Source organism: Malania oleifera, chromosome 3, assembly GCF_029873635.1.
Source record: "Malania oleifera isolate guangnan ecotype guangnan chromosome 3, ASM2987363v1, whole genome shotgun sequence".
NCBI lineage: Eukaryota > Viridiplantae > Streptophyta > Magnoliopsida > Santalales > Ximeniaceae > Malania > Malania oleifera.
Genome location: NC_080419.1, coordinates 54,568,857 through 54,595,252, shown reverse-complemented (window position 1 = coordinate 54,595,252; position 26,396 = coordinate 54,568,857). Strand labels below are relative to the sequence as shown.

Genomic DNA, 26,396 nt, shown 5'->3' with positions numbered 1-26,396 from the left:
TAATATTTTTACTAGTATATACTTCTCCATACTTCTCCCCCTTTATTTCAAAAGAGAAAAAAAACATTTTTGCTTACTACTAACTTCTCCCCCTTTTGATATCAACAAAAAGGTATAAAAAATATTCTGACATAAATATATCACATCTTCGCAATCCAAATACATATCAACCTCTATGTTTTAAAATTGTACTACGGATTATATCTCCTTATTTTATTCAATTTACTTCTCCCTGTTTCAAAGGTATATTTGTGTTGTTGAATCAAATTCCAATGTGAACAGACACAATATTTCAATTTACATAAACATGGATAAGCAAATCATTCCATTAAAGTCCAAAAGTTTATGTGAGCATCAACATGTGTCATGTATCATAAAAATTTAACATGCAATAACCATTCTTTAGGTTTAAGACCAAATGAAAAATTTTTGCCAAATGTGAAAATTTTAACCAAATGTTAATTTTAATGTAAGTTGCTCCCCTTTAATTATGTAGTCTAATGTAACTCTAGGCAACTTCTCAACTATGCATAAGACTTAATTCATGTCTAATTTGGATAAATCTATTCTCCGGAAGTAGTTTCGTGAATATGTCGCCCACTGTGTATCTGTGTATACAAACTCAAGTGTCACATCTCCTTTTTGCACATGGTCACGAAGAAAATGATATCTAATTTCTATGTGTTTAGTTCATGAATGTGATACAAGATTCTTTGAGATGTTTATTGCACTCATATTGTCATATTTTATAGGAATTGTATGCTAAAATGTGGAGTGGACTAGTCTTCTAGGAAAGGAATCCAACCTTTACTAAGGTGTTGGGTCCTTCACCTTAGCATCTTCTCACTTACTCGCCACATTCAATCAAGACCACCCTAGATGAACTTATTCTTATACTATGCGTGAATTCAGCAAGTGCATTAGTTAGCAGAAGATTCTTCATATGTGTAGAATTGTGGTGTCGTGCCCTTAACTTGACCTTTTTATATTTGTTTGGAGCTAGTGTATATTTTTGTTTTCATTTCCTCTACTCATCATTTTTTTTTCATTTTCTTTCTTTGCATTATCACCTAAGACAATCATTGCACTTTTATATTGTCTTCATATCCCAATGGGAATGTAGCTTGAACAGGAGTCCACGTAAAAAGTCTATCTCTAGAGGTGGCTTAACCTTCACGTCTTGAGTAAGCTACAAGACCTAGATTTATATCTCTCCACTCTATGTCACCTTTAGGCTAACAAATGCAAAAAAAGAAGACTAGTCGGCAAATAAAATCCAACAAAAGAAGGAAGGTTGAGTTTTATAAACTCAAAGTTTGACGTCAACAACTCGAGAAATGAGCAAACGGCTCAACAGTACCTCACAAGGTGTCATAGTCACCACGAGTGTTCTCTCAGTGCTCTCAAAGAACCCTAAATGCTAAAAATCATGTGTAAGTGTGTTTTTAGCCTCATGAAGTACCATGTAAATACTAGAGTTTACACCAAGATTAACCCAAACAAACCACTAGCAAACTACTTGGAGTAATACCAAGATATCGGCCATGTTATGAGAATTTTACACAACTAATTCACTACATTGTTAGTGAGCATAATAAAATCATGTAAGTGAGAAGCCTATGCATGTAACACTAGGTTATATAGGTGTATGTGGAGGGTATAATGTATATGTTAGCATGGTCTGGACATATGGAGTTCATTAGAAATTTTTCAAAAATTTAAAATTTGTCATTTTTGTGCATGAAATGTGCCATGCAAATGTGTCATGCTGCCACCCCCTACCCCCCTCCAACTTAGAACTTCAGTGTCTCACTGAAGTGTATAAAGAAAGACCGAACTTGGGCATGGGGGAGGCCACTAGGTGGTGCAAAGAAGATCAACTGGTATAACTGCAGCAGATAGAACATGGAACCCAGAAACAACAAGCATGCAAGAATACATAGTAGCACGAAAGACATATGGAACAAAAACACCACGTATATTCATTCATAGAAAAAGGTAGTACAATGTAATCCAAGCAGTACAAAGCCACTTAAGAACATGGTGTTGAAAAAAAAATAAAGGAAAAGAAAACAAAAACCACATGTGCCTCAGCAACACAAGAAGACATTTCAAATTACTGATTGGATGGTCATTCCTAGTCCTAATCTAATTCTTCCTCAGAGGAACCGCCGGTGTCGTAAGCAGGATCGCCCCCTCCCCCTAGATCACCAAATGCATCGGATGGAGCAGCAGCAATGTGCTGTTGAGAATTGTCGGCAAGATTCTCGAAGAGAATCCATGCTTCATTCCCATGCTTTGTGAGGAAAGTACCTTCGCATGAGGCATCTACCATGGATCTATCCCTCTTGGTTAACCCTTTGTAAAATGTTTAAATTAATTGCCACTTGGGAACTTGATGAAGTGTGCATTCACAAAGTAGATCCCTGAAACGCTCCCATGTCTCAACAAAAAGTTCCTCATCCGTTTGTGTGAAACTTGTGATTACCCTTTGCAACTGGTTAGTCTTCCCGATTGTGAAGTACTTTTTTAGGAATTCATGCCGCATGGTGGCCCAGTTGGTCACCGAGTTTGGCTCTAAGGACGTCAGCTAATATTTGGCCTTATCCTTAAGAGAAAATGGAAAAAGCCTAAGACGAAGGGCATCATCACTAAAATTAGGTATACAGATGGTGGAACAAATCTCCAATAACTCATCTAGATGGTAATAAGGATTTTTAGTAGGGTTCCCATGAAATTTGGGCAAAATTGAGATGATTGAAGTCTTAATCTCGAATTGTGCCACCTGAGCATCTAGGAACTGGATGCAGGACGACGATGTGTATGCATTAGGCACAAAGTAGTCCCTAAGCGGCCAAAGTGGTTGCTCTCCCACCACAAGTAGGTGGGAAACTTGGGGTGTTGGGAGTTGGTCAGCGGGAATCGGTGGGTTTCATTCGGCTATAACTTTTGGCTTAGACCACTTAGCGATCTCTAGATTAGAGGTAAGTTTCCTAATGGACCTACGGGATCTTTCAATCTTGAGATTTATAGGAACTATCTCAGGGTCCCAAGAGAGCAAACCAAACATACACAGTTGAAGCACCTAAAATCAAGACTTTAGAGATAACAAACAAAAATGAAAATAAATAAAGAAAGATGAAAATAAGAGGAGTCCAAATAAAAAACACAAGGCAACAATACTCTAAAGTGGAAGTTGGCTTATAATCGTAGCCAAGTCCTTGGCAACGGCACCAAAATTTGGTAGGCTCGCCAAGGCTTGGGTCCTTAATTACCAAAGATAAAATTTATTCTACCTAACAATCCCAAGTTCAATAGAAAGTGGGGAAGTCAGGTGTCGATCCTTAGGGACTTAGAGCGCAATTATTATGCTACTTTCAAATTAGTTTACTTAGAGCGCAAGTAAATCTAAGTTAACCCTACTCCTACAAAGTAGTGTTTAGACATGAGTATAGTTTAGGATGTTGTTTTGTGTAATCTAAGTTCAGTGAGTTTACCGTACTAAACAATCCAATCTATTATGTAATGAAAACTATTCAGATTGGATTTCTCTATAAGAAGGTAAACTTTCAGATGGTTCATTACAAGATTCATCACTAGTTTCATAAGATGAGGTTAAATAGGAATTTACCTCATTTTCTCTTGCAGTGAAGCACGGGTTAGCCACTTGAACTTGAGTCATATCAAGTTGCTTTCATTGCTCTCTATTTCTTCTTCTTTGCATCTCTCTTGAGCTGTGGACAATCAAGTTTTATATGTCCTACTTTCTTACAATTATAATAGGTAGGGGGTTCATTCTTTGTTTCTTTCTTGTTAGCCTCACCTTTATCTGTTTTTGATCCTCTGAAATTTCTAGCAAATCTCTTGTTCTTATTAAAAAATTTGCCTAAGCATCTAGTGAACAAGGCTAGATCATCGTTGTCTCCCTCATCATTCTCTTCCTCACTGGAACTATCCTTTGAAGCTTTTAGGGCTATTTTTTTCTTTTGTTTCATACCCTTAGTAGCTCTTCCATTCATTGCCATCTCATACGTGAAAAGCAAACCTATTAATTCATCTAAGGAAGTGGTTTTCAAATTTTTGCCTCCAGTTATGGCAATGGCTTTAGGTTCCCAAATAAGAGGAAGTCCTCTAAGCACTTTCCTAATCATCTCATAGGTAGAATAGTTCTTTCCTAGTGTAGTAAGGGAATTTATTATATGGGTGAACCTAGTGTATACGTTGGTGATGGTTTCTTTTGGGTTCATCTTAAAGGTTTCATACTCACTGGTGAGCATGTCAATCCTATTGTCCCTAACATTTACAGTTCCCTCATAGGTAACCTTTAACTTATTACAAAGTTCTTTAGCTGATTTACAACTCATAACTCTATTGAATTCGTCTGCATCTAAGCCACAATATAGAGCATTCATGATACTAGAGTTAATTTGGATTTGTTTCATGTCTATATCATTCCATTTTTTTCTTCTTTAGGGACTAATTTATTGTCTATAGAATTGGTGGGAATCAAGTCACCAACTTTCCATACTTTATAATCCATGCTTAGCAAAAATATTCTCATTCGTTGCTTCTAGAAGGTGTAGTTTTCACTGCAGAAGATGGAGGTCTAGATGAAGATTGGCCTTTGCCAAATGGTGATACCCCTAACGTTTCCATAGGAATCTTTATGTAGTTACTTGTCAGGATATACTACAACCTACGCTTTGATACCAATTGAAATTAGGATGTATTCCCAAGAGGGGGGGGGGGTGAATTGGGTTATTTAAAAATTATTCGTGGAATTTTAAATACTTCAACCCTTAACTATTCAACATTCCAATATATATATATATATATATATATATATATATATTTGTGTGTGTGTGTGTGTGTGTGTGTGTGTATGTGTGTGTGTGTGTGTGTGTACATCAATCAGAACTATGTTAATTACAAGCCTTTAGATATAAATATGGATACACAAACTAAATTTACTATATAAGATAACACATTTGGTTGAGCACTTGTTCATATTATGTCTTTCAGTTTGATTCAATAAGATTCAAAACAATGTACTCAAGAATAAATTCAGTGATTCAATTTATGCCTTAATAAAATCAATATTAAGAACTAACTTTCAGCACATGTATTTTCTTTCAAAACAGATTTTGTAAAATACTTGTTTAGCTTCAACACATATACTTTATTCAAAAAATATGTTCACAAACAAGTTAATCCTCAGATTATTATTATTATTTTTTTCAAACTCAAAGTTGTAAACTTTTTTGAATGTTCAAATCAATGTTTTGCTCATACAACTACTATATATTTGATCTCAAACAAAATATGTTCAGCAGGTTCACTATGTTTAACAAGATTCCTCTTTTCAACATTTTTTCAAATATTTAGCTCAACCTCAAATATTCAACAAGTTTTAATATTGAGCATGAGATAATAATCATCAAGTTCTTATAAAAATAAAATCATGTACGTATTTTATAACTTGCAGAAAATAAAAAAAGTAGGGAAGAAGAAGATGAACACCATTGTTTTTATAAGGTTTGGCCGCAGCCTACGTTCTTGCCCCCAACAACACACTGCGAGGATTTTCTTTACCAACTTTGTTACCAGGTGAAGTTACAACCTCTCTCTCTCTCAAAGGTAGAGTTCACCTATCTAATGAGAATCCCCTCCCTCTAGGCAACGATTCAATCCCTTGAACCATAAAAAATACAAGAAACAACAAATACTTGATTTTACAAGAAAAAGCTCCTTAAATGAGCAGATTAGTACACGTTAGATTCGAAAATAATACTTCAAAAATAATATAAAAGTTGAAGCTTGAAGTATATCATCAGAACTAATTGAAATATGTGAGTTTTGAGGATCAAATTGTTCTTTTCCAAGTGAAAGAATCAAGAACACAACTATAGCCTTTCAGCAAAGAGAATACAAGAGAGTTGTGCGTGCCATTGCTTTTCAATTCATGTTCTTGCCCTAATGTGCGGGAATAATATGTTTAAATAGAGCACTAGGGTTTCAAAAACTTTTCCTTGAATTTTCTTTTAATTTATAAACCATTCACGTAAGATTTGGAAATAAGGTCAGCATTGTTTAGCATTTAAACACTCGCATCAGTCGCTTGTCCTTGAAGGATCAGTCGCCTGTGCTCCTTTAAAATCAACATATTCTGAAAGTAATGGGGTTAGTTGACTGTGCCCGATGGGTCAGTCGTATGTGCCTATTATGTTTGAATATTTTCCCAACACAGAAGCACTACAGTTGCTTGATGACCTAACATCAATTGCCTGCCTTTCAGCAAAACTTGTTTTTCAATAATTTTTTTTCCAAACTTAATTCATGCATTTGAAAACTCAATTTGGACTTTGAAAAAATATTTTCCATGAATGAATTTAGGTATCTAAGTCCAATGACATATCCTAGGAGCTTCAATCAATCAATATTAAGTTTTGAAGTACTTGCATGAGACTTTTATATGATTTTCCTATCTTAGTGTCTAAGTCTTCATGTTGTGAAACTTCCAACTGTCTTATGGGTTTTATGCACTGCTTCAATGAGCTTCATGTCTCACATGACTTGAACTTTCATGTTTCTCATGTTTTATAGCCTTAAGTGTGATTTTCCATTCAGTTTCTTCAAGTATAGCCACTTAAAACCATAAGATCACTTAAGTCTTGAAACTTATACTCACAAGGACATTTTAAGTAACCTTGATTTGTTATCATCAAAACGATATTAAGTTTTGTTAGGCCAACAATTATATTTTATGTTTTATACTTATTGTGAAGGGGGGGGGGGGGGCTTATCAAGGCTACCTCATTTTGCTCATTGTTTGTCATCATCAAAAAGAGAGAGATTGTTGGCCTAATAAGGCTTAATCTCGTTTTGAAAAATGACAAACTAAGGCATCTAATTGTCCTATAAAGTGTACTTTACAGGTATTATAGCTTACAAGGACAATGAACAATGTTTAAATGTAAAGCCATAAGGAACACAAGTAAATGAAGAATGACTATTTATGAAAAGCTTGGATGAAGATCAAGCTTGAAGGCATGAGGACTTAGATAGCATTTCATGTGTATTGTAAAATAAGCCTCATGTAAGTACTTCTCAAATTAGTGTTTTTTTTATGAAGCTTTTAGGATTAATTATTAGACTTAGAGACCCTTTTTAATGACTTGGAAAATATTTTTACAATGTCCAAATATCATTTCAAAAGGATAAAAATAATTTTTGGAATCAAAAGATAAAAAACATTGAATTTCATGATGTTCAGGTGCCTGAGGCTTATGCTTAGTCGACCGAATGCAGGAATCTGAACAAATTGGTTTGACATCAAAGAGTTTAGGCGACCGAACCTATGGTTCAGTCGACTGAATGACTACTGCAATTATTAAAGTCTAGACAGTGTTGGTTCGAGCAACCAAACTAAGAGTTCAGTCAACCGAACGGGTTCAAGTGACCAAACCTAAAAATCAGTCGATCGAAAGGCTATTGCTTGTTTCAATATTCATAATTTTAATTGGTTTGGGCAACCAAACTCCTAGTTCAGTCGACCGAAGCACGCAATATGTTTTGCGAACAAAGTGATATCTTTCCGATTTTGAAATATATTGTTACCAAAACTTGCATAAATAGTCAAAATTCAAACCTAACTATTAAAGGCTAACCCTAATCATGTTAGGGCAAGCAAATACATTGATTTTACGTTTGAAAAAACTGTTGTGTGTCATTGCTTTTATTTGAAAATATTTTTCTAGTTTTATACTTCAAAGTTCAAAGCTTTCAATCTAGAAATCCCAGCAAATCTCTTGAGATTCGTAGCAAAGATTATTTTGAGACTATCATAGTGTATATACGTGTACAAATCCACTCTTTGAGAGAAAATTTTCATTGTACAAAATCAGCTTCTGATTTTTTTTGTAAACTGACGATTATGGTTATGAATCATTGACAAGCAAGAGGGGTGTTCTTGCTTGAGAGGTGTCTCTGCCTACTGAAAGAGAGAGGTGTCTCCACCTACTGAAGGAGAGAGGTGTTCCACCTACTAAATGGAGGGATTAGTAAAATCCTCATAACGGTTTGCTTGAGGAAGGGGTGTAGGCACAACTACCGAACCTTGTAAAAAATTTCGGTATCACTCTTTCCTTTATCTCATTTACTTTTCAAGCATATTTATATTAAAGTAAATCTATTGTGTATGTTTTGAATGGTTTGTTTCGATTTGTGAATGTTGTGAATGCTGTGAATGATTTGAATACTTTTGTTGATCAAAACTGATGTAGCTTCGAATATAAATATTGTGATTTAGCTACTAGAAATAGTATTGTGTTTGTTCATCATTCATTCAAGATATTATATAAATTATTTGGTGGCTAAGAAAAATCTTGTTAATATTGATTTGGTGCAAGCACTATTGATAGAATGTAGTTGATTACATATTAATATATAAGTTTAAGTTCTCTTATATTTAGGAATATTGTTATTAGTATAGTTGTTCGCTGAAAATATTTACGTGGTGATTAAAATATTTAGAACATGTATTAAATAAATTTTAAAAATGATAAAGCTTCCATATATAAAATTTTTAAAATATCCAATTCACCCCCCTCTTGGGATTATGTTGACCTTATATGTCATACCTTGTTTTAATTATGACAAATACTCTGGTATTTAATGTTTGTCAAGTTTGTGTGCAGGTTCATATTAGCAAGATCATATGATGGCATGAGGTGACTTGAAGAATAAAGACCCAGAATAGTCATTTATCGTAATTTATATTATGTTTAATTAGTGTCTATAATAGTAAATTAGGAATGGTCTGTAATAATTGATGTACATCATGCATATAGAAACTGATAACCTCAAAGACCTTAGGAAGACCCTAGGACCTTGCACTTGCACATAGAATAAGTCCCCACTTTCAAATGTGCAATTAGGGGAACATACATTTATTAGGTCCTAAAATAGTAAGGCTTCGGGCGATCAAACCTTGGTGTTCAAAACACCTCGATTGACTGAACCGTTGAATAGTCAGCGTGTTGATTTGACATCCGGTGACCGAACCAAAATAGACTTTACTATCTTTGGTCAACCAAATATTTACCCTAACTTTTTCCAACTACTCGAGCGCCCGAATATTAGCGTTCAAATCACCCATGGGCAACCAAACATGTGAGTTTGGTAAACTGAACTTGAGACTAGGCAACCAAGCCTTAAATAGATTGGAAAATCACCTTGGTCAGCAGACCGAATTCTCATTCAGGTACCCAAACATGGAAAAGTTACTTTTTCTGATGTCCCTGTTTTGGCAATCGAACCTATGGCTCGATTGACCAAAACTCTCGGGTTGACCAGAATTTTATCGTGGTTAATTAAGGTTAAATTGGGTTAGTTTTACTAAACTCATTTAAAACAAATTTAATTATTCCCTATATATCCCCAACGGTTATAATTTTGGCCCTTCCTATATATATGTGTTCATCTGCTTAGATTAGCAATTAATTAGCAAATTGATTAGCAACAAAATCCTCGAAAATTTTTTAAAGCCCATTCTTTCATACAAAGTCTATACACTCACATACCACTATTCTTTTGAGAAATCAAGCCTTGTGAGAATATCTTTGAGTGATTATTCATTGTTTGTTGTTGCTAGAAACTCTTATTGCATTTATTGTTTGCTTGATTTTGAGATTGACATTTGAGGATAGTTTTCCCCCCAGATTTAATTTAATAAATCTTTTGTGTGGGAAAACTTAAAGCTTGTGGGACTTGGCATTTAAATTGCAAGACACCTTAGCTTGTGTTTTTTTTTTTTTAGCAAAAATTGTTTTCACTACCTTACTTTTGAATATCTCTTTGTGCTTGAATATTGATAAAATATTTTTGAGATGTTTTGATTACACTTGGTGAAAATATTTGAAACCCTAAACTGTGATTGAGATACATATCTATACGTAGTTTCAAAGATTAGCTTATTGATACATTCATTGCACTTGATAGAATATAGACATTACTCTGAGTGTTGATTACACACATATAGCATTGAGCTTATAGTTCTTACATTATTGGTGTGCATTGATTATACTGGTGCAAATCTACATGATTGAGAAGCAAATATTTTGTACACATCCTCTATCTTGAATTGGTTGTATTCCAAGCGTGGCCTGAGGGGACGTTAATCCAGCCCGAAAGGATTGGTTGTAAAGATTGAGGTTAGCCCTATATTAATTTGACCTGGTTGTATTTCGGTGTAACTCCACCTGTGAAGTGAGCCTTAGTGTAATCCTTGTGCTTGTGAGCCAAGGCGGGGACGTAGACACATTTGCCGAACCTCGATAACATATTTGGTGTTGTCTCTTTTTAGTGCTTTTATTGTGCATGCTTAATTAGTTTACTTGTGCAATTTAATTTTAGTTGAATATATTTATTTATTTTATATCTGCACTAAATTGACCCTAGGATCGTGTAATATTGTTGTTAGACAAATGACCTAGGAGAGAAATTTTAAAATACCAATTCACCCTCCCTCTTGGGATTATAGTAAAGCTAACAATTGGTATCAGAGCCTAGTAGCTTAGACTTAACTGTTATTCTGCAAAAGATCTAGATGGCTCATACACTATAACCCCTTTCCCTGAGGGACCGTCCTCCACATGTCTTCCTATTTTCAACGGTGTAAATTACACCTTTTGGAAACAAAAGATGCGTATTTACCTTCAAAATATTGACTGGAAAGTGTAGAGAGTTGTCTTTAAGGGAAACTATGTTCTGAAAGTGAAACTAGAGTTCTTAAGACTAAAGAAGAATATACTGATAATGATATGAAAGCTCTTAATATAAATGCTACTGCTATGAATAATCTCTATTGTAGACTTGATGTTAATGAATTTAATAGAGTTATGACATGTTCTTCTGCTAAAGAAATATAGGATAAGTTAGAGGTCACCTATAAGGGTACTAGAGATGTAAATAATAGTTGGATTGATATGTTAACCAATGAGTATAAAGCATTCAGGATGAACACTGGTGAGTCTATACAGAGCATGTACACTAGATTCACACACATCATTAATTCATTGCATGCATTAGGTAAGACATATCCTACATATGAAATGATTAGGAAAGTCCTTAGGGGTTTGCTTCCTATTTGGGAAGCAAAGGCTACGACCATATCTGAGGGTAGAAATCTTAAGGCTATGTCACTAGATGAAATGATAGGTTCACTTATCACGTATGAGTTAGCTATAAATGAGAGACTAAATAAGCACAATAGAATAAGAAAAGTGACTGCATTAAAAATGTCTACTAATACATCTAGTGAGTGTAGTGAACCTGAATCTGGAGATGACATGGCTATGCTTACTAGGAAGTTTAGCAGGTTCTTCAGAAAGAATAGTAGGCCATACAAAAAGTTTAGAGATTTAGTATTTGAGAAGGGAGAGCCTAGTAAAAGAAAAGAAAAATCAAACGCTCCCACGTGCTACAATTGCAACAAGGTCGGACATATCAAACCTGATTGCCCGTTGCTGAAAAAGGAGTCTAGGAAAAAGAAGAAATCCATAAAAGTAGGCACCTCGTGGGATAGACAAAACAGCAGCGATTCAGATTCAGATTGCAATGACTCTGAGATTGCCAACTTGTGCCTAATGGCACTAGATGATGAGGTATTATCTTCTTGCTCCTTATCTTCATTTTATTCTGATGATGATGGTGATTTTGATAGCATGCCTACTTTTAAAGAATTGCAATATGAATATATTTGTATGCCTAAATTGTTGAACAAAATTACCAAGGAAAATGATGTTTTGAAACAGAAATTTGAAAATTGATCAAAACTTTTTGAAATTGTAAAGAATTCTTATGCCTTGATTCTTAAAGAAAAAAATTTGAAAATTGCCAAGCTTGAGAGAAAATTAGAGGATAGCTCCAAAATTGTTTTTAAATTTACTGAGGGCCAACGTAATTTTGAGAAACTTCTTTGGGCCCAAAGAAACTCTTTTAGCAAAGAAGATCTTGGATTTAATGGTGTTGAAAATGTGAGACGACCTGATCTTCATTTGAGACATTTTACACGAAAATCAAAATCCCAAATTCCACCTAAAGATCCTCGGTGTCGAATGATATGCTTTAAATGCAAAAAAATTGATCATATTCACTTTTACTGTCCACTTAGAATTAGACATGTAAGAATTAAAATGGTGTGGAGAGTCAAAGGTGATCCAAACACTAACCTTTGTAGACCTAACAGAATTCGGGGACCCGCATCAGTTACCTAGATTTTCTTGCAGGTGTGTTTGAGATCGTCCTCTTCCAAAGACAAGTGTTACTTGGATAATGACTGCTCATGAAATATGATCGGCGACAAGGCCAAGTTTGCATCCATCACTCCCAAGGATGGAGGGTACGTGACATTCAGAGACAATGCAAAGGGCCGAATCATCAGTGCAGGTAAGGTCGGTAAGGAACCTTCCCTGGTTATTGATAATGTATTACTGGTTGATGGTTTGAAACATAACTTTTTAAGCATTATCTAATTGTGTGATAAAGGGTATAAAGTATCTTTTGAAAATGATAAATGCATTGTTGAGAGTAAATCTGATAATAAAGTACTTTTTACTACTGAACGTTATGAAAATGTATACACCACTAGTTTTGATAATTTATCTTCTCAACAAGTTACGTGTTTTTTTTCTATAAATGAAGCTAGTTGGTTGTGGCATAGAAGTCTAGGACATGCTGGCATGGATCTCTTTTCAAAACTTGTGAAAAAGGATTTAGTTAAAGGCTTACCAAAAACACATTTTGTGAAAGATAAAATTTGTGATGCCTGTCAAATGGGTAAGCAAATTAAATCAAGTTTTAAGAAAAAAAAATTCATATCCACCACTAGACCACTTGAAATGCTACACTTAGATCTATTTGGTCCTAATCAAGTTCAAAATTTAGGTGGAAAATTGTATGTCTTTGTTATTGTGGATTATTATTCTAGGTTCACATGGGTGCTGTTTTTCTCTCATAAAGATGAATCATGTGAACAATTCACTAAATTATGTAGAAGAATTCAAAATGAAAAAGGCTATAAAATCACACACATAATAAGTGATAGGGGAATTGAATTAAAAAATGATGGCATAGAAAACTATTGTGACCTAGAGGGCATTTTACATAATTTTTCTACACTTAGGACCCCACAAAAAAATGGTGTTGTAGAAAGGAAAAATAGATCCTTGCAAGAAATGGGTAGGATTATGCTTAATGAACACAAATTACCCAAATATTCCTGGGCCGAAGCAGTGAACACCGCTTGTTATGTAATGAATAGAGTATTAATCAAACCCTTACTTAATAAGACTCCATATGAATTGTGGAACAACCATAGACCTAACATTTCCTATTTTCATGTCTTTGGTTGTAAGTGCTTTGTACTTACAAATAATAAACACCTAGGGAAATTTGACTCTAAATCTGATGAAGGTATTTTCCTAGGTTACTCACTAACAGTAAAGTATATAGGGTTTTTAATAAAAGAACATTAACTGTTATTGAATCTATTCATGTTGTGTTTGATGAATCTAATCTTTTTTTCTAAAAGAAGATGATGAAGATGATATTGATATTAGAAAGAGATTAGATAAACTATCTATTGAAAATATTGTGGAAAAAATATAGAAATCAATGATAAATCAATTGAAGAAAATAAAGTTGACAGTGAGGTTCATGAATTGCCTAGGGATTGGAAATTCATTAGGAACCATCTTTTAGATCAAATTATAGGTGAACCTTCACGTGGTGTTGCCACCCGATCTTCCTTAAGAAACCTAGTGAGTCATTTTGCATTTTTATCCCAAGAAGAACCCAAAAATATTAAAGAAGTCATAGAAGTTGAATCTTGGGTGATGTCTATGCAGGAAGAGCTTAACCAATTTGAAAGAAGCAAAGTTTGGACCCTAGTTCCTAGGCCCAATAATCATACTACTATTGGAACTAAATGGGTGTATAGAAACAAAAAGGATGAAAATGGAGTAGTAACTAGGAGCAAAGTTAGACTAGTTGCCCAGGGATGTAATCAGGTAGAAGGGTATAGTTAGAATGGAAGCCATTCGTATGTTGCTTGCTTAAGCCGCTTTTAAGAACTTTAAATTGTATCAAATGAATGTTAAAAATGCCTTTCTAAATGGCTATATAAATGAAGAAATCTATGTAGAACAACCTCTTGATTTTGAAAATCATAAATATCCTGATCACGTATACCGGTTGTCAAAAGCCTTGTACGAATTGAAACAAGCTCCTATAGTTTGGTATGAGAGGCTTAGTGGTTTTCTCCTAGATAATGGTTTTACTAGAGGCAAAATTGACACTACACTTTTCATCAAATCTAAAAATGATCATATGCTCTTTGTGCAAATTTATGTAGATGATATTATATTTGGAGCTACTAATGATGAGCAGTGTAATGAGTTTGCCAAATGCATGCAAAGTGAATTCGAAATGAGCATGATGGGCTAACTGACTTTCTTCTTAGGACTGCAAATTAAACAAGCTAAATATGGGACTTTCATATGCCAGTCTAAATATGTTACGGACTTGTTAAAGAAATTTAATATGGAAGATGACAAAATTTTGAGAACTCCAATGAGCTCTTCCATGAAACTTGATAAAGATGAGCAAGGCATCCCTGTTGATGTGAAATTATATCGTGGCATGATTAGTAGTCTTCTATACCTTACAGCTATTCGATTTGATATCATGTTTAGCGTGTGTTTGTGTGCTAGATTTCAGGCCGCTCCTAAGGAGTCTCATTTGTTAGTCGTGAAAAGGATACTTAGGTATCTAGTTGGAACTTTTGAGTTAGGTTTATGGTACCCTAAGCATACAACATTTTAGATTGTCAGTTATACTGATGCTGCCTTTGTCAGTAGTAAGGTAGATAGAAAGAGTACCAGCGGCACTTGTCATTATTTAAGACAATCTCTTGTTTCTTGGTTCTCCAAGAAATAAAACTTAGTTGCCTTATCCATAGCTGAAGTTGAATATATTGCGGTTGGAAGTTATTGTGCTCAAATGCTTTATATGAAACAACAACTTATGGATTTTGGATTGCGCTGTGATACAGTTCTGATTAAATGTGATAATACTAGTGCAATCAACATTTCAAAGAATCCTATCTCACATTCACGAACCAAACATATTGAGATTATACATCATTTCATTCATGATCATGTGCAGAAAGGGAATGTGGCACTTGAATTTGTGTGCACAAATAAGCACTGAATTGATATTTTCACCAAACATCTCTTTAGGAAGATAGGTTTATACAGATTAGATGAGAGCTAGATCTAATGTATAGTAGAGATGCCTCCTAAAAATTTGATAGAATGCACAAACTTAGGGGGAGCTTCTTAACATAGAAAATATATTATTAGCTTTGGTGTATTCCTAAGAGGGGGGTGAATTGGAATTTTAAAAATTTCTCCTAGGTTAAACCAGATGTTAGCATAATATCATAACCCAATGTCTTTTTATGCAATCCCAAATGTGTAGATAAATATAATATGCAGAAATTTAAATCATGCGCATCATTCACACTATAACATACATGTGTGGTAAATATAAAGTGTAGAATTATAAACAGATGCACGATATGTTGTCGGGGTTTGGCCAATACTGCCTAAGTCCCCGCCTCTAGCTCGCAAGCTCGAGGATTCTACTAAGGCTCACTTAACAAGTGGAGTGGCACCGATTACAACCAGGTCAATTAGCATAGGGCTGACCTCAACCTTTACAAATTCTCCTTGCGGGGTGGAGAAGGTCCTACCGATCCTTACGGGTTAGATCACCACCCCCTCAAGCCGCGCCTGGAATACAACCAAATGAATACAAATTTTGTGTACAAATAATGATGCTTCTAATACAAGCAGATTTGTACCATTACGCATAAGCAATAATCAATGCACCTCAAACATAATAAGAACTATAAGTTCAGTGCAGATATGTGTATCTACTCTCAGTATTATGTCAATATACAATCAAACTGTGAGAGTGTATGTGTTGGCAATCTATCTTTGAAACACTATACATATAATAATTTCAACCACAAATATAGTTTCAAAGATTTCAATAGCTCAATCAAATATCTCAAACAAGATTTTCAAAAGTTTAACCATAAGAGATATTTTTGAAAAGCAAGCTTTGTCAAAAGTATCTTTCTTCACAACACAATACAAGCTTTTGAGTCTTGCAATGAGAATGCAAAGACTCACAAGCTTAAAAAGGTTTCCCACAAATGAATTTATGAATTAAATCATTGGGAAGACCTTTAGGCTTACTCTCACTAAAATAAAAAATCAATACACTTGTATAAGAGTATAAGCATGTTGGAACTATATGGAATAACTCAAGATACTCTTTCTCAAAAGGATTTTGTAATAAAATGATCAATGGAATAGTATATGGCTTTGAGTATGAATAATATGGAATAAGGGAATATTTTGGCCAATAAAATTTTCAGAGAATTTTTGCTAATTTAAAACCCTAAATGCCCCTCAATTTTTCAAATGAAAGGCTATATATAGAAATGGGAAGAATTATAGCCGTTGGGGACATATTGGTTATTTTGAAAAAAGTTTAAGTGAGGTTCATAAAATTTAACAGCGTTTTTAACCTCGGTAATTCTCGCCAACCCAAGAGCACCGGTCGACTAGACTTGAGGTTTGGTTGACCAAGTAATAGAGTTCGGTCGACTGTGCAAAAAATGAACTGAGAGTTCGGTTGACCATACATGTATAGTTGAAGGGCGATTTTCCAAATCCGCACTGTTTGGTTGACCAGGTCATTTTGAACTACAGTGTTCGGTCAATTAGACGGTTGGAATCTCCCACGTGGGGGTTCAGTTGACCAGGGCGTTGCCCGTATATTTGTGGTCGGTCGACCGAAAAGTCAAAATGTTGAACTGGTGGGAGTTTGGTCGACCAAGTTATATGAACTTGGCAAGGTTCGGTCGACCGTACTGTGGTCAAACTTTTGACCTCTGATCGGTTCGGCCGATCAAATGTTCTTATACATTCTGGTTTGGTCGACTGAACATGCATTTTTAATGCATTTCGGTTCTAATCCCCTTATACAATAACCCTATTCATATAAGCACATATGTTTATGCATGCATGTGAGTCCTAGGGTCATTCTACATCTTTTGAGAGCCAATCGAAAAAATTTGGCGTCAGTCGACCGAAGGGTGCTCTACGATCATTTGGTTTCCCTATGGTCATTTGAGCTTATAGTCCTATTATGCATGCCATGCATTATTACAGACCAAAGATTATAATTACAGACCCAAATGATAAATATAAAAATACAACTTAAAATAGACAAAGGTATCATGCTCTACTCCTCATGGATTCCATGGATTGCACCGAAAGATGTGCTTGTTTGAGTGCTTCCGGGCTTCCACATTGTATCATCATCTTTGCTAATCTACTTAAGTACTCAAAGCACATAGATGAGATACTGTGGTCTGTCATAATCAAAATAGGGACCTGACCAAAAAGTCTACATATATGGCTCTGAAAACTTTAAATCTATCATTGCTTTATACCTTGTAAATTTGTGTGTATTTTGGAATACATGACTATCATATCTCTTGCATGCTTATGCTTTTATGTTTTGATTTATACTGGACTATTTGAGTTGTTAGTTGTGGATAATTGTATATTTGAACTCAATCAAGTCATTTCTATACATATATTTTTGGGAAATGCTTTATTTTCAAATGACATGTTACCGAAATTTTGAAAAATCTTCCCAACCATATGTTGTATTTAAATGATTCTTACTCAATGCCTTGCCTATATGCTTTAAATTTATCAAGGCCCTTTTTGCTATTACCAAAAGGGGGAGAACTTAGGCAAAATTGGGTATCTTGAGAAAATGGTTGAACTTTTAAAATCTTCACATTTCCCTTATGCATAGTTTCAGGGGGAGCCTTTCTTAGCTGTATCCACTTTTGTATAAGGTATTTGTCATCGTCAAAAAGGGGGAGATTGTTGACCTTATAGGCCATACCCTGTTTTGATTATGACAAATATTCTGGTATTTAATGTCTGTCAAGTTTGTGTGCAGGTTTATATTAGCAAGATCATATGATGACATGAGGTGACTTGAAGAATAAAGACCCAGAATAGTCATTTATTGTAATTTATATAATGTTTAATTCGAGTTTGTAATAGTAAAGTAGGAATGGTCTGTAATAATTGATGTGTATCATGCATGTAGGAACTGATAAGCTTAAAGACCTTAGAAAGACCCTAGGACCTTGCACTTGCACTTAGAGTAAGTCCTCACTTTCAAATGTGCAATTAGGGGAACATACATTCATCAGGTCCTAAATTAGTAAGGTTTCGGGCAACTGAACCTTGGTATTCAAAACACCTCGGTCTACCAAACTGTTGAATAGTTAATGTGTTGACCTGATTTTGGGCAACCAAACCAAAAAATACTTTACCATCTTCGGTCAACCGAACATTTATCCTGACTTTTTTCACCTACTCGGGCGCCTGAATATTAGTGTTCAAATCACCCTCTAGCGACCGAACATGCGAGTTCGGTAAACCAAACTTGAGACCAGGCGACCGAACCTCAGATAGATTGGAAAATCGCCTTAGTCAGTAGACTGAATTCTCATTTAGGCACCAAAATATGGAAAAGTTACCTTTTCTGATGTGTTTGTTCGGGCGATCGAACCTATGGTTTGGTCAACTGAAACTCTCAGGTTGGCCAAAATTTTACTGCAGTTAATTGGGATTAAACTAGGATAGTTTTACTAAACTCATTTAAAATAAATTTAATTATTCCCTATGTATCCCCAAAGGTTATAATTTTGGCCCTGCCTATATATATGGGTTCATCTGCTTAGATTAGCAATTAATTAGAAAATTGATTAGGAACAAAATCCTCTGAAATTTTTCAAAGTCCATTCTTTCATATGAAGTCTATACACTCACATATTACTATTTTTTTTTTTTTTTTTGAGAAATCAAGCCTTGTGAGAATATCCTTGAGTGATTATTCATTGTTTGTTGTTGCTAAAAACTCTCATTAAATTTATTGTTTGCTTGATTTTGAGCATAGTTTTTCCCCTAGATTTAATTTAATAAATCTTTTGTGTGGAAAAACTTAAAGCTTGTGGGTCTTGGCATTCAAATTGCAAGACACCTTAGCTTGTGTTTTTGTTTGAGCAAAAATTGTTTTCACAAGCTTACTTTTGAATATCTCTTTGTGCTTGAATATTGAAAAAATATTTTGAGATAGTTTGATTACACTAGGTGAAAATTTTTGAAACCCTAAACTATGATTGAGATATACATCTATACATAGTTTCAAAGATTAGCTTATTGATACACTTATTGCACTTGATAGAATACAGACATTACTTTGAGTGTTGATTGCACACATATAGCACTGAGCTTATAGTTCTTACATTATTGGTGTGCATTGATTAATACATGTGCAAATCTGCATGACTGAGAAGCAAATATTTTGTACACATCTTGTATCTTGAATTGGTTGTATTTTAGGCGTGGCCTAAGAGAGCGTTAATTCAGTCCGAAAGATTGGTTGTAAAGGTTAAGATCGGCCTTGTGTTAATTTGACTTGGTTGTATTTCGGTGCCGCTCCAATCGTGAAGTGAGTTTTAGTGTAATCCTTGTACTTGTGAGTCAAGGTGGGGACATAAACACATTTGCCAAACCTCGATAACATATCTAATGTTATGTCTCTTTACTGCTTGATTGTGCATGCTTAATTAGTTTACTTGTGGAATTTAATTTTAGTTGAATATATTGATTTTTTTTTATATCTGCACTATATTGACCCTATGGTTATGTAATACTACTGCTAAACAATTGACCCGAGGGGGATTTTTAAATACCAATTCACCCCCCTTTTGGGATTACAGTAAAACTAATAGATTACATCTTAACTTTCACACACTATCAACATTGGGAGATAGCAGCAACAACAAAAGTTGTTGCAAACAGCAGTAACTTCTGGTAAGGAGGAATTAAGTTGTCTAAATGTAGTGTATTGTTGAAATTTGGGGGTGGCGGGTAGGGATCTTGGTTCTAAGGGTTTAAGGTTGGGTAGAAAGGGGGCTAGGGTGAGTGCATGAGTTTGAAAAGAGGGGGCTTGGCCACATAACACTAGGTATGCATGGAGAGATAAGGGGTTTAGGGGCCAATATTCATTAGGCTATATATTAGGAAGGATTAAGCGTGAGGCATGTGGCGAGGTTGAAGTTTTTTTTTTAGATTAATTTTTTAATTTTAGGAATAATTTAAATTAATTTTATAATTTGTAATGCATAAATGTAACATAGAATATATGTTTTTAGATTTTTTGCTAATTTGAATTTAATTTTTTTTTTATAATTTTAGTGTATGTAAATACAAATAAAAATTACAAAAAGTTTGAACTAATATTTTAGATTAGTTATATACAAGTGTTGTGAAGGAGAGTGGTTGAGATAAACCAATCTTATGATGAGAGGGGAGAAAGAAAAGTAACAAAGAAAAATAATAATTTTAGTGGGAAGCCACTCACATTGGCATTTTTTTTTTGTGACAAAAAAGAGAGAGGAGTTCAACAAAGAAAAACTAAAACTTAGAGGAGTTCAAGAGCCCCCTAGAGCCTCCACCCACCTAGCATATAGAGAGAGAGGGAGAGAGAGAGAGAGAGAGAGAGAGAGAGAGAGAAGGAAATAGGAAAAAACCTAAACACTTGATTAAATGAGACCTCTGTTGACATAAAAAGTTAATGAAAAATAGGATTAAATTGTCATAGATATGTATGGAAAGATATAACAAGTTACTGCTATAATGTTTGGAATTTTTACCGACATACATGGAAAGTTATAATAATTTATTATTATAAAGTTTGAAAATTTTATGTTAGAGGTTTTGAGTTCAAACCCTAAATAAGAAACACACTACTCCATATTGTATAACCCAAATTTAGTATATGAAACTTCAATTGACCTAAGAAAAAAAGAACATGTCCAATTATCAATACATTAAAGAGTAAAAATAAAAATAATTAAGGGTTTGTTACTTGTGAATTTTTTTTTTTCATTTTTTAATTTTCTAAAAGAGTTATAAAAATTTTAATTTTTTAAAATTTTGCAAGACTCGTATTGAAAACTAAAAAAATATAAAGTGTTTTTAAATCTGCAAAACGTTTTATATTTTTTATCATATAATTCAAAATAATTAGAAAATTTTTTTTTTTCAATTTTTCAAAAATTATACAAAGTAAAGTTTTGGAATCATGAATTTTGGGGTTTGAATTTGGATTTTGTAAATTTAGAAGAAATTTTATACATAATCAACACAAATTAAAATCTAATATTAGAATTTCATACTTTCATACACAAAGTCAGTTAAATAAGCTAGACAATTAATAAAAGCTATTTTCTAAAATTTTGTATAAATTTTAAAAACTTAAAAATAAGGATAAGGTGATATTTTTTTGTGATTATTTAAAAAATTAAAATAAAAAGCAAAACTATTTTCACAAGAAGATAGTGCCAAATATGTTTGTTGTTGTTCATTTATCTTATACAATTGCTATAAAAATGAAAAAAAAAAAGTAGCTAATTTTTTTTTTTTGAAAAACTAAAATGGAAATTGGAAGGGTCATTTAGCTCTGGAATTTTTTTTTTTTAGTTTTTTTAGTTTTCTAAATAATTATAAAAATTTTAGCTTATATTTTTTTAATTTTCGATGGCCATATTAAAGGTAGAAAATAAAAAATTTGTTCAAATGTGTAAAATAATTTTTAAATTTTTATTTGTAGACTTCAATTAATAATAAAAAAAAAACTTGTTTTCTAATTTTTCAAATTTATATGGAATCATGAATTTTGGAGCTTAAATTTTGATTTGTTTGGATTTAGAAGAAATTTTATATATAATTCATGCAAATTAAAATCTATGATCCAAATTTCATACTCTCATACACAAAGAATTAGAAATTTACAAATAAATAAATAAAATATTTTCAACTTTGAAAAATTAGAAAATAAGGTGACATTTTTTGTAATTATTTAAAAAAGTAAAAAATAAAAATATTTTCAAAAATAAATAATATCAAATTATTTATTATTGTTTATTTATTTCATACAAATACCATACAAATAAAAATAAAATAAAACTATTTTTGACAATGAAACAGTCAAAACTATTTTTCACAAATAAATGCCAGCTCAATCAAGTCATAACCAAACATACCACTTTATTTTTACGTTATTTAAAATTTTGTTTCAAATAAATTACAATTACACAAACTTCATGAAAATTTGATGTTAAAATGACTAACTGCATATTTGTACTAATTGACAACCACCCATATGGCAGGTGGATCTCAAACTTTTTCTTCAAGCTTCAGGCAGGCAAGATTTTTAGTGGCAACTATTTAGCAACAGCCCAAAACCTCAATTCCAAGCCTCACAAAATCAGAAACAGAGAACCAGATAAACAAAGAGAACTTCAAGCTGCAGAAATGACCAAACCCAAAACCCTTCTTTCCTTCGCTCCCCACTTCTCTCTGATCCTTCTCGGTGCCCAGCTCTTACTCTGCGACGGAGTTCCAATTTTAGGCATGGATTCACTGAAAACCAGTGAAATTGGAGTAATGCCAGGAAGGGTCTGCGGTGCAATGATCGGAGAATGCTTGCCGGCGGCAGAGGGGGCAGAGATGGACTCCGATACCAACAGGAGGGTTCTGGCAATGCGGAAGAAGTACATAAGTTATGAGACGCTGAGGCGGGACATGGTTCCTTGCCAGAGGCCGGGAGCTTCCTACTACAATTGCCACGCAAGGCAGGCGAACCCTTACAATAGAGGTTGTGAAATGATCACATATTGTGCTAGAAATGTCAGAGATACCAAAACCTGAAAGCATTGGAAATTTCCCTCACAATGAGGGGATGGATGTGGTAATGTTTTCATCTATTTTTGTGATGTAATGATGCTTTCTTTTGGGGTTACTAATTCTATATATTTGAGACCCATGTGTTCTATTGCTTATGCATGTATTTTTTTAGCTTGATTTTTTAGAGATCTGGGGTTTCCATTTCTGGGTTTCTGAACCTAGATTTAATTCTTGCTAGGGTTTTGAGGGCGTTAGCTTGAATTTGGGGGATATTTTTGGACATTCTTGTGTTATTAATAATTTTTCTCTGGAAAAGATGGCTGTGATCAAGAGGGCTTCCCCATTTCTGTTTTAGTTTTTTTTTTTTGTTTAAATATTACTCTGAGAAAATTAACGTAGAATGAATCCTAGTCTGCATTTTGTTGCTCAGAATATGGAGTTCTAATGCTGTTGAGATGAGATCGATAATCTTGCTCGTACTGTGGGTTGTTTCTAGTGATGCTGGCTGAGGAAATTTTAAAATCAATTATATAACTTTTGATTTATAAATCAACCGAACTGTGGATTTGGAATTGAGTCTTCCATTCCCAATTGTATGCAACTAAAAACACACACAATCTCAGCTAGTCGAAGCATCCCTTGCTAAAGAAGCTGTGTGAAAACTGAGAAACTTTCTGCCAGAATTTTAGGATTTTAAATCTATAAAACCTTTATCAGCAATGTAATGTAATTATGCAGGAATGAATGGCTTCTTGAGCACGCAAGAGTAAGATTTCAATGACAATATGCAATATTTCTTGCTAAGAAGTTTGGCATCTAGATTACCTCATCATGTGACTAAAATTTACCTCTTCAAAGCAGTAAACCATGCCTTTGATAAGCGAAATCTGCATTACTCTAAACCACTTGCCACTTACTCACAAATGCAGGAGCTACTCCCTCAAACCAAGCAAATTCCCTTTACTGTTGAACTTCTCCAATTAAGAATTTATGAAGGGATGTTCTTCTGCACTTAATATCCATGGCTGTGAGGCCATCACCTTAGAAGTGACTACTGGCCAATTACAGGGTCAAGGAGATTGTGTTGAGTTAGATGTTTGTGCTTTGCTTTTAAAATGAATTTATGAATTAAAATTTAGGTACAGGATGATAATCATGCAATGATTATGCTGTACAATTTAGTAGTATTTCATTATATATCCCAGGATCCTTCTGTCATCACTGGTTCCACATGTTCAAATTAAGTTTTGCATCTAGACATTTGCTTGAAGACACTTCATAGTAAGTTGTTTTTGCTGCTTGGAAACCTTGATAGGTGTGTGTGTTTGAATGTATATGTATGTTCATACGTACATATATAGCCTTTTGTTTATTGTAGGTAAGGGCAGTGGCATCCATACCAGCTTCGGGCAGAAACTTAATTGTCCAGAATCAAGGTTTAGATGAGCATCCATTTTCGATTTGAGAACCAGCCTCCAGCCTAAGTTGTCATTCACTGAGATTAACCTTGTTTTTCAAGTATGCATTTACCATATCTAATATGTTATGCATTCAAGTCTTATGATTTATGAAAACACAATATTATTGTATCAACTGTAGCAAGTATACAAAAAGATATTAATATCATCTTTATGAGGTCTCAAATAGACTGGATTTTTATGTTTTCAACCTAATTCTTGCCAGTCTTAGAGATAACGCACCAGCCAGTTCTGCATGAATACTTTGTCTGGTTTGGGACCTCTGTCTGTCATGAGGCATCGTGCTGAATCATACAAAAATAATGTTCTGCCTCTAAACTTGTGCTTTCCTCATACCTGATATGCCTTACTTCGGTAACATAATTCCTCAAAAGTTCAAAATATTATTTCCCTGCTGACTAAGTCACAATAATTGTGCACAATCATCATGCGTGAGCAATGATTCTCTTGATTTGGTAATGCATTAGGTTTGCTTCTCCTTTTCTTCTAGGTATCTTATCTGCGAGTGAGAAATTTCTTTTTCATCACTGGTACTTCCTCTCCATCTATACTTATGATTACTTGTTGCAGCTTTCTATGGATTTCATTTTTATGTGATACCACTGTATACAGATCTAACACAAGCTTGCCTATTACAATTTGAACCAAATGGATGTCTGAAATGTCTCAAAACTTGAACAAATCAAAATATTATGCCTAGATGATTGAAAAGATAATTTATAATGCATTCAGGGAACAGACATGGATAATAATTCAACATGTTTTCTTATATTGAATGATGTACGAGCCAACTAGAATTGCTTGCAGTATTGTTGCTATTCTGTAAGGTTACGTTTGGTTTGTGGAATACCTATTCTTAGTTGATAGGTTAGTTACAATTAATTGTACGAGAAATTATGTTATTACTATAAAATAAATAATAATATGAAATATTTTATGAGTTCACAATAAGAAATAGATTGGGAATAACTATTTTCAACTTTCATCATTGATGTGTCTATTCCTTCCTAATTACATATTAAATGAAATAATTAGAAATATATGAGGAATAACTATTCCCTTGATTTCTAAAATTTAAAATATATACCATCTTATTCCAATGATTAATTATACCTCCAAACCAAATGAGCCCTAAACTTTTATTGGTCTATTGGAGGTCTTCGGCTTAAGCTATACACTAGTAGATAGCCCATCTCTCATCCTATCCCTTCTCATTTTCTCCGAAGATTATAACCCAAGACCTCAAAAATAAAAGTTTCAAACTCTAATAAAGAAGACTTGTTATTCCATAGTTAATAATTCTATTGGAGAGAAACCACATCTGTGTATATAGAACTTTTTCTTTCCTCAAGTTTGATGTTTTACCATGGAGAATATTGCATCCTTATGCAGCTTGCACTATACCAGTATGAAGGGATGTTCTTCTGCACTCGATATGAATTGTCCTCCTCCGGAACGTTAGAATCTCTTCGAGGCCTGAGATTGTATATGGAGCATGATTCATTTTTGTTAGGTGGGATGTCACATAATTAACTTTACCAGCATGAATGACATAATTGGACATTTCACGGCATGTGAGTTTATGTCTTTATTGGACATTTCACGGCATGTGAGTTTATGTCTCTACTTTTTGTTGCATTCTTTTGATGACCTCTCTCTCTCTCTCTCTCCCTCCCCACATGCACAACCCCTCTTTTTTGATGTTCCTTGTAAGATGTTTTTCTTTTGGATAATTTTTGGAAGATACTTTTAGTTTGTAACGGCTGTAGATGGCTCATTTTGAGTGAGCTAATCCTAATGTTTGGAAATTCGTGTGAATTTTAGGGCTAATGATTAAATTGGCTAAAGAATTCATCAAAAATCAATTTTTAAGTAACTGGAAAGGTTGGCTCAATTGGGCATAGGTGGGTTGCAAAGCACTTTGATAATAGGAGGTATTGGGTTTGATTTTTTTACAGAAGCAAATTTTTGATTTATTAGGAGGGAGCTGTTGAGCAAG

The 26,396-nt window shown here is 34.0% G+C and overlaps 1 protein-coding gene and 1 non-coding gene across 2 annotated transcripts; both read left to right on the top strand.

Annotated features, from left to right (window-relative positions):
• Positions 1 to 2,393: 2,393 nt before the first annotated feature.
• Positions 2,394 to 2,499, top strand: LOC131152444 (small nucleolar RNA R71). The gene has a single exon (XR_009135945.1). It is a non-coding gene; the product is annotated as a small nucleolar RNA R71 (small nucleolar RNA).
• Positions 2,500 to 22,355: 19,856 nt separating this feature from the next.
• On the top strand, positions 22,356 to 26,028 carry LOC131151319 (protein RALF-like 24). The gene is made up of 2 exons (XM_058102569.1): positions 22,356 to 22,983; positions 25,790 to 26,028. The coding sequence occupies exon 1, from the start codon at positions 22,356 to 22,358 to the stop codon at positions 22,941 to 22,943; it is 588 nt and encodes a 195-aa protein (XP_057958552.1). The 3' UTR covers positions 22,944 to 22,983; positions 25,790 to 26,028.
• The last annotated feature ends 368 nt before the right edge of the window (positions 26,029 to 26,396 follow it).

Coding starts and splice junctions, on each gene's coding strand:
- LOC131151319 (XM_058102569.1), top strand. CDS start 22,356: ATGACTAACTGCATATTTGTACTAATTGACAACCACCCATATGGCAGG.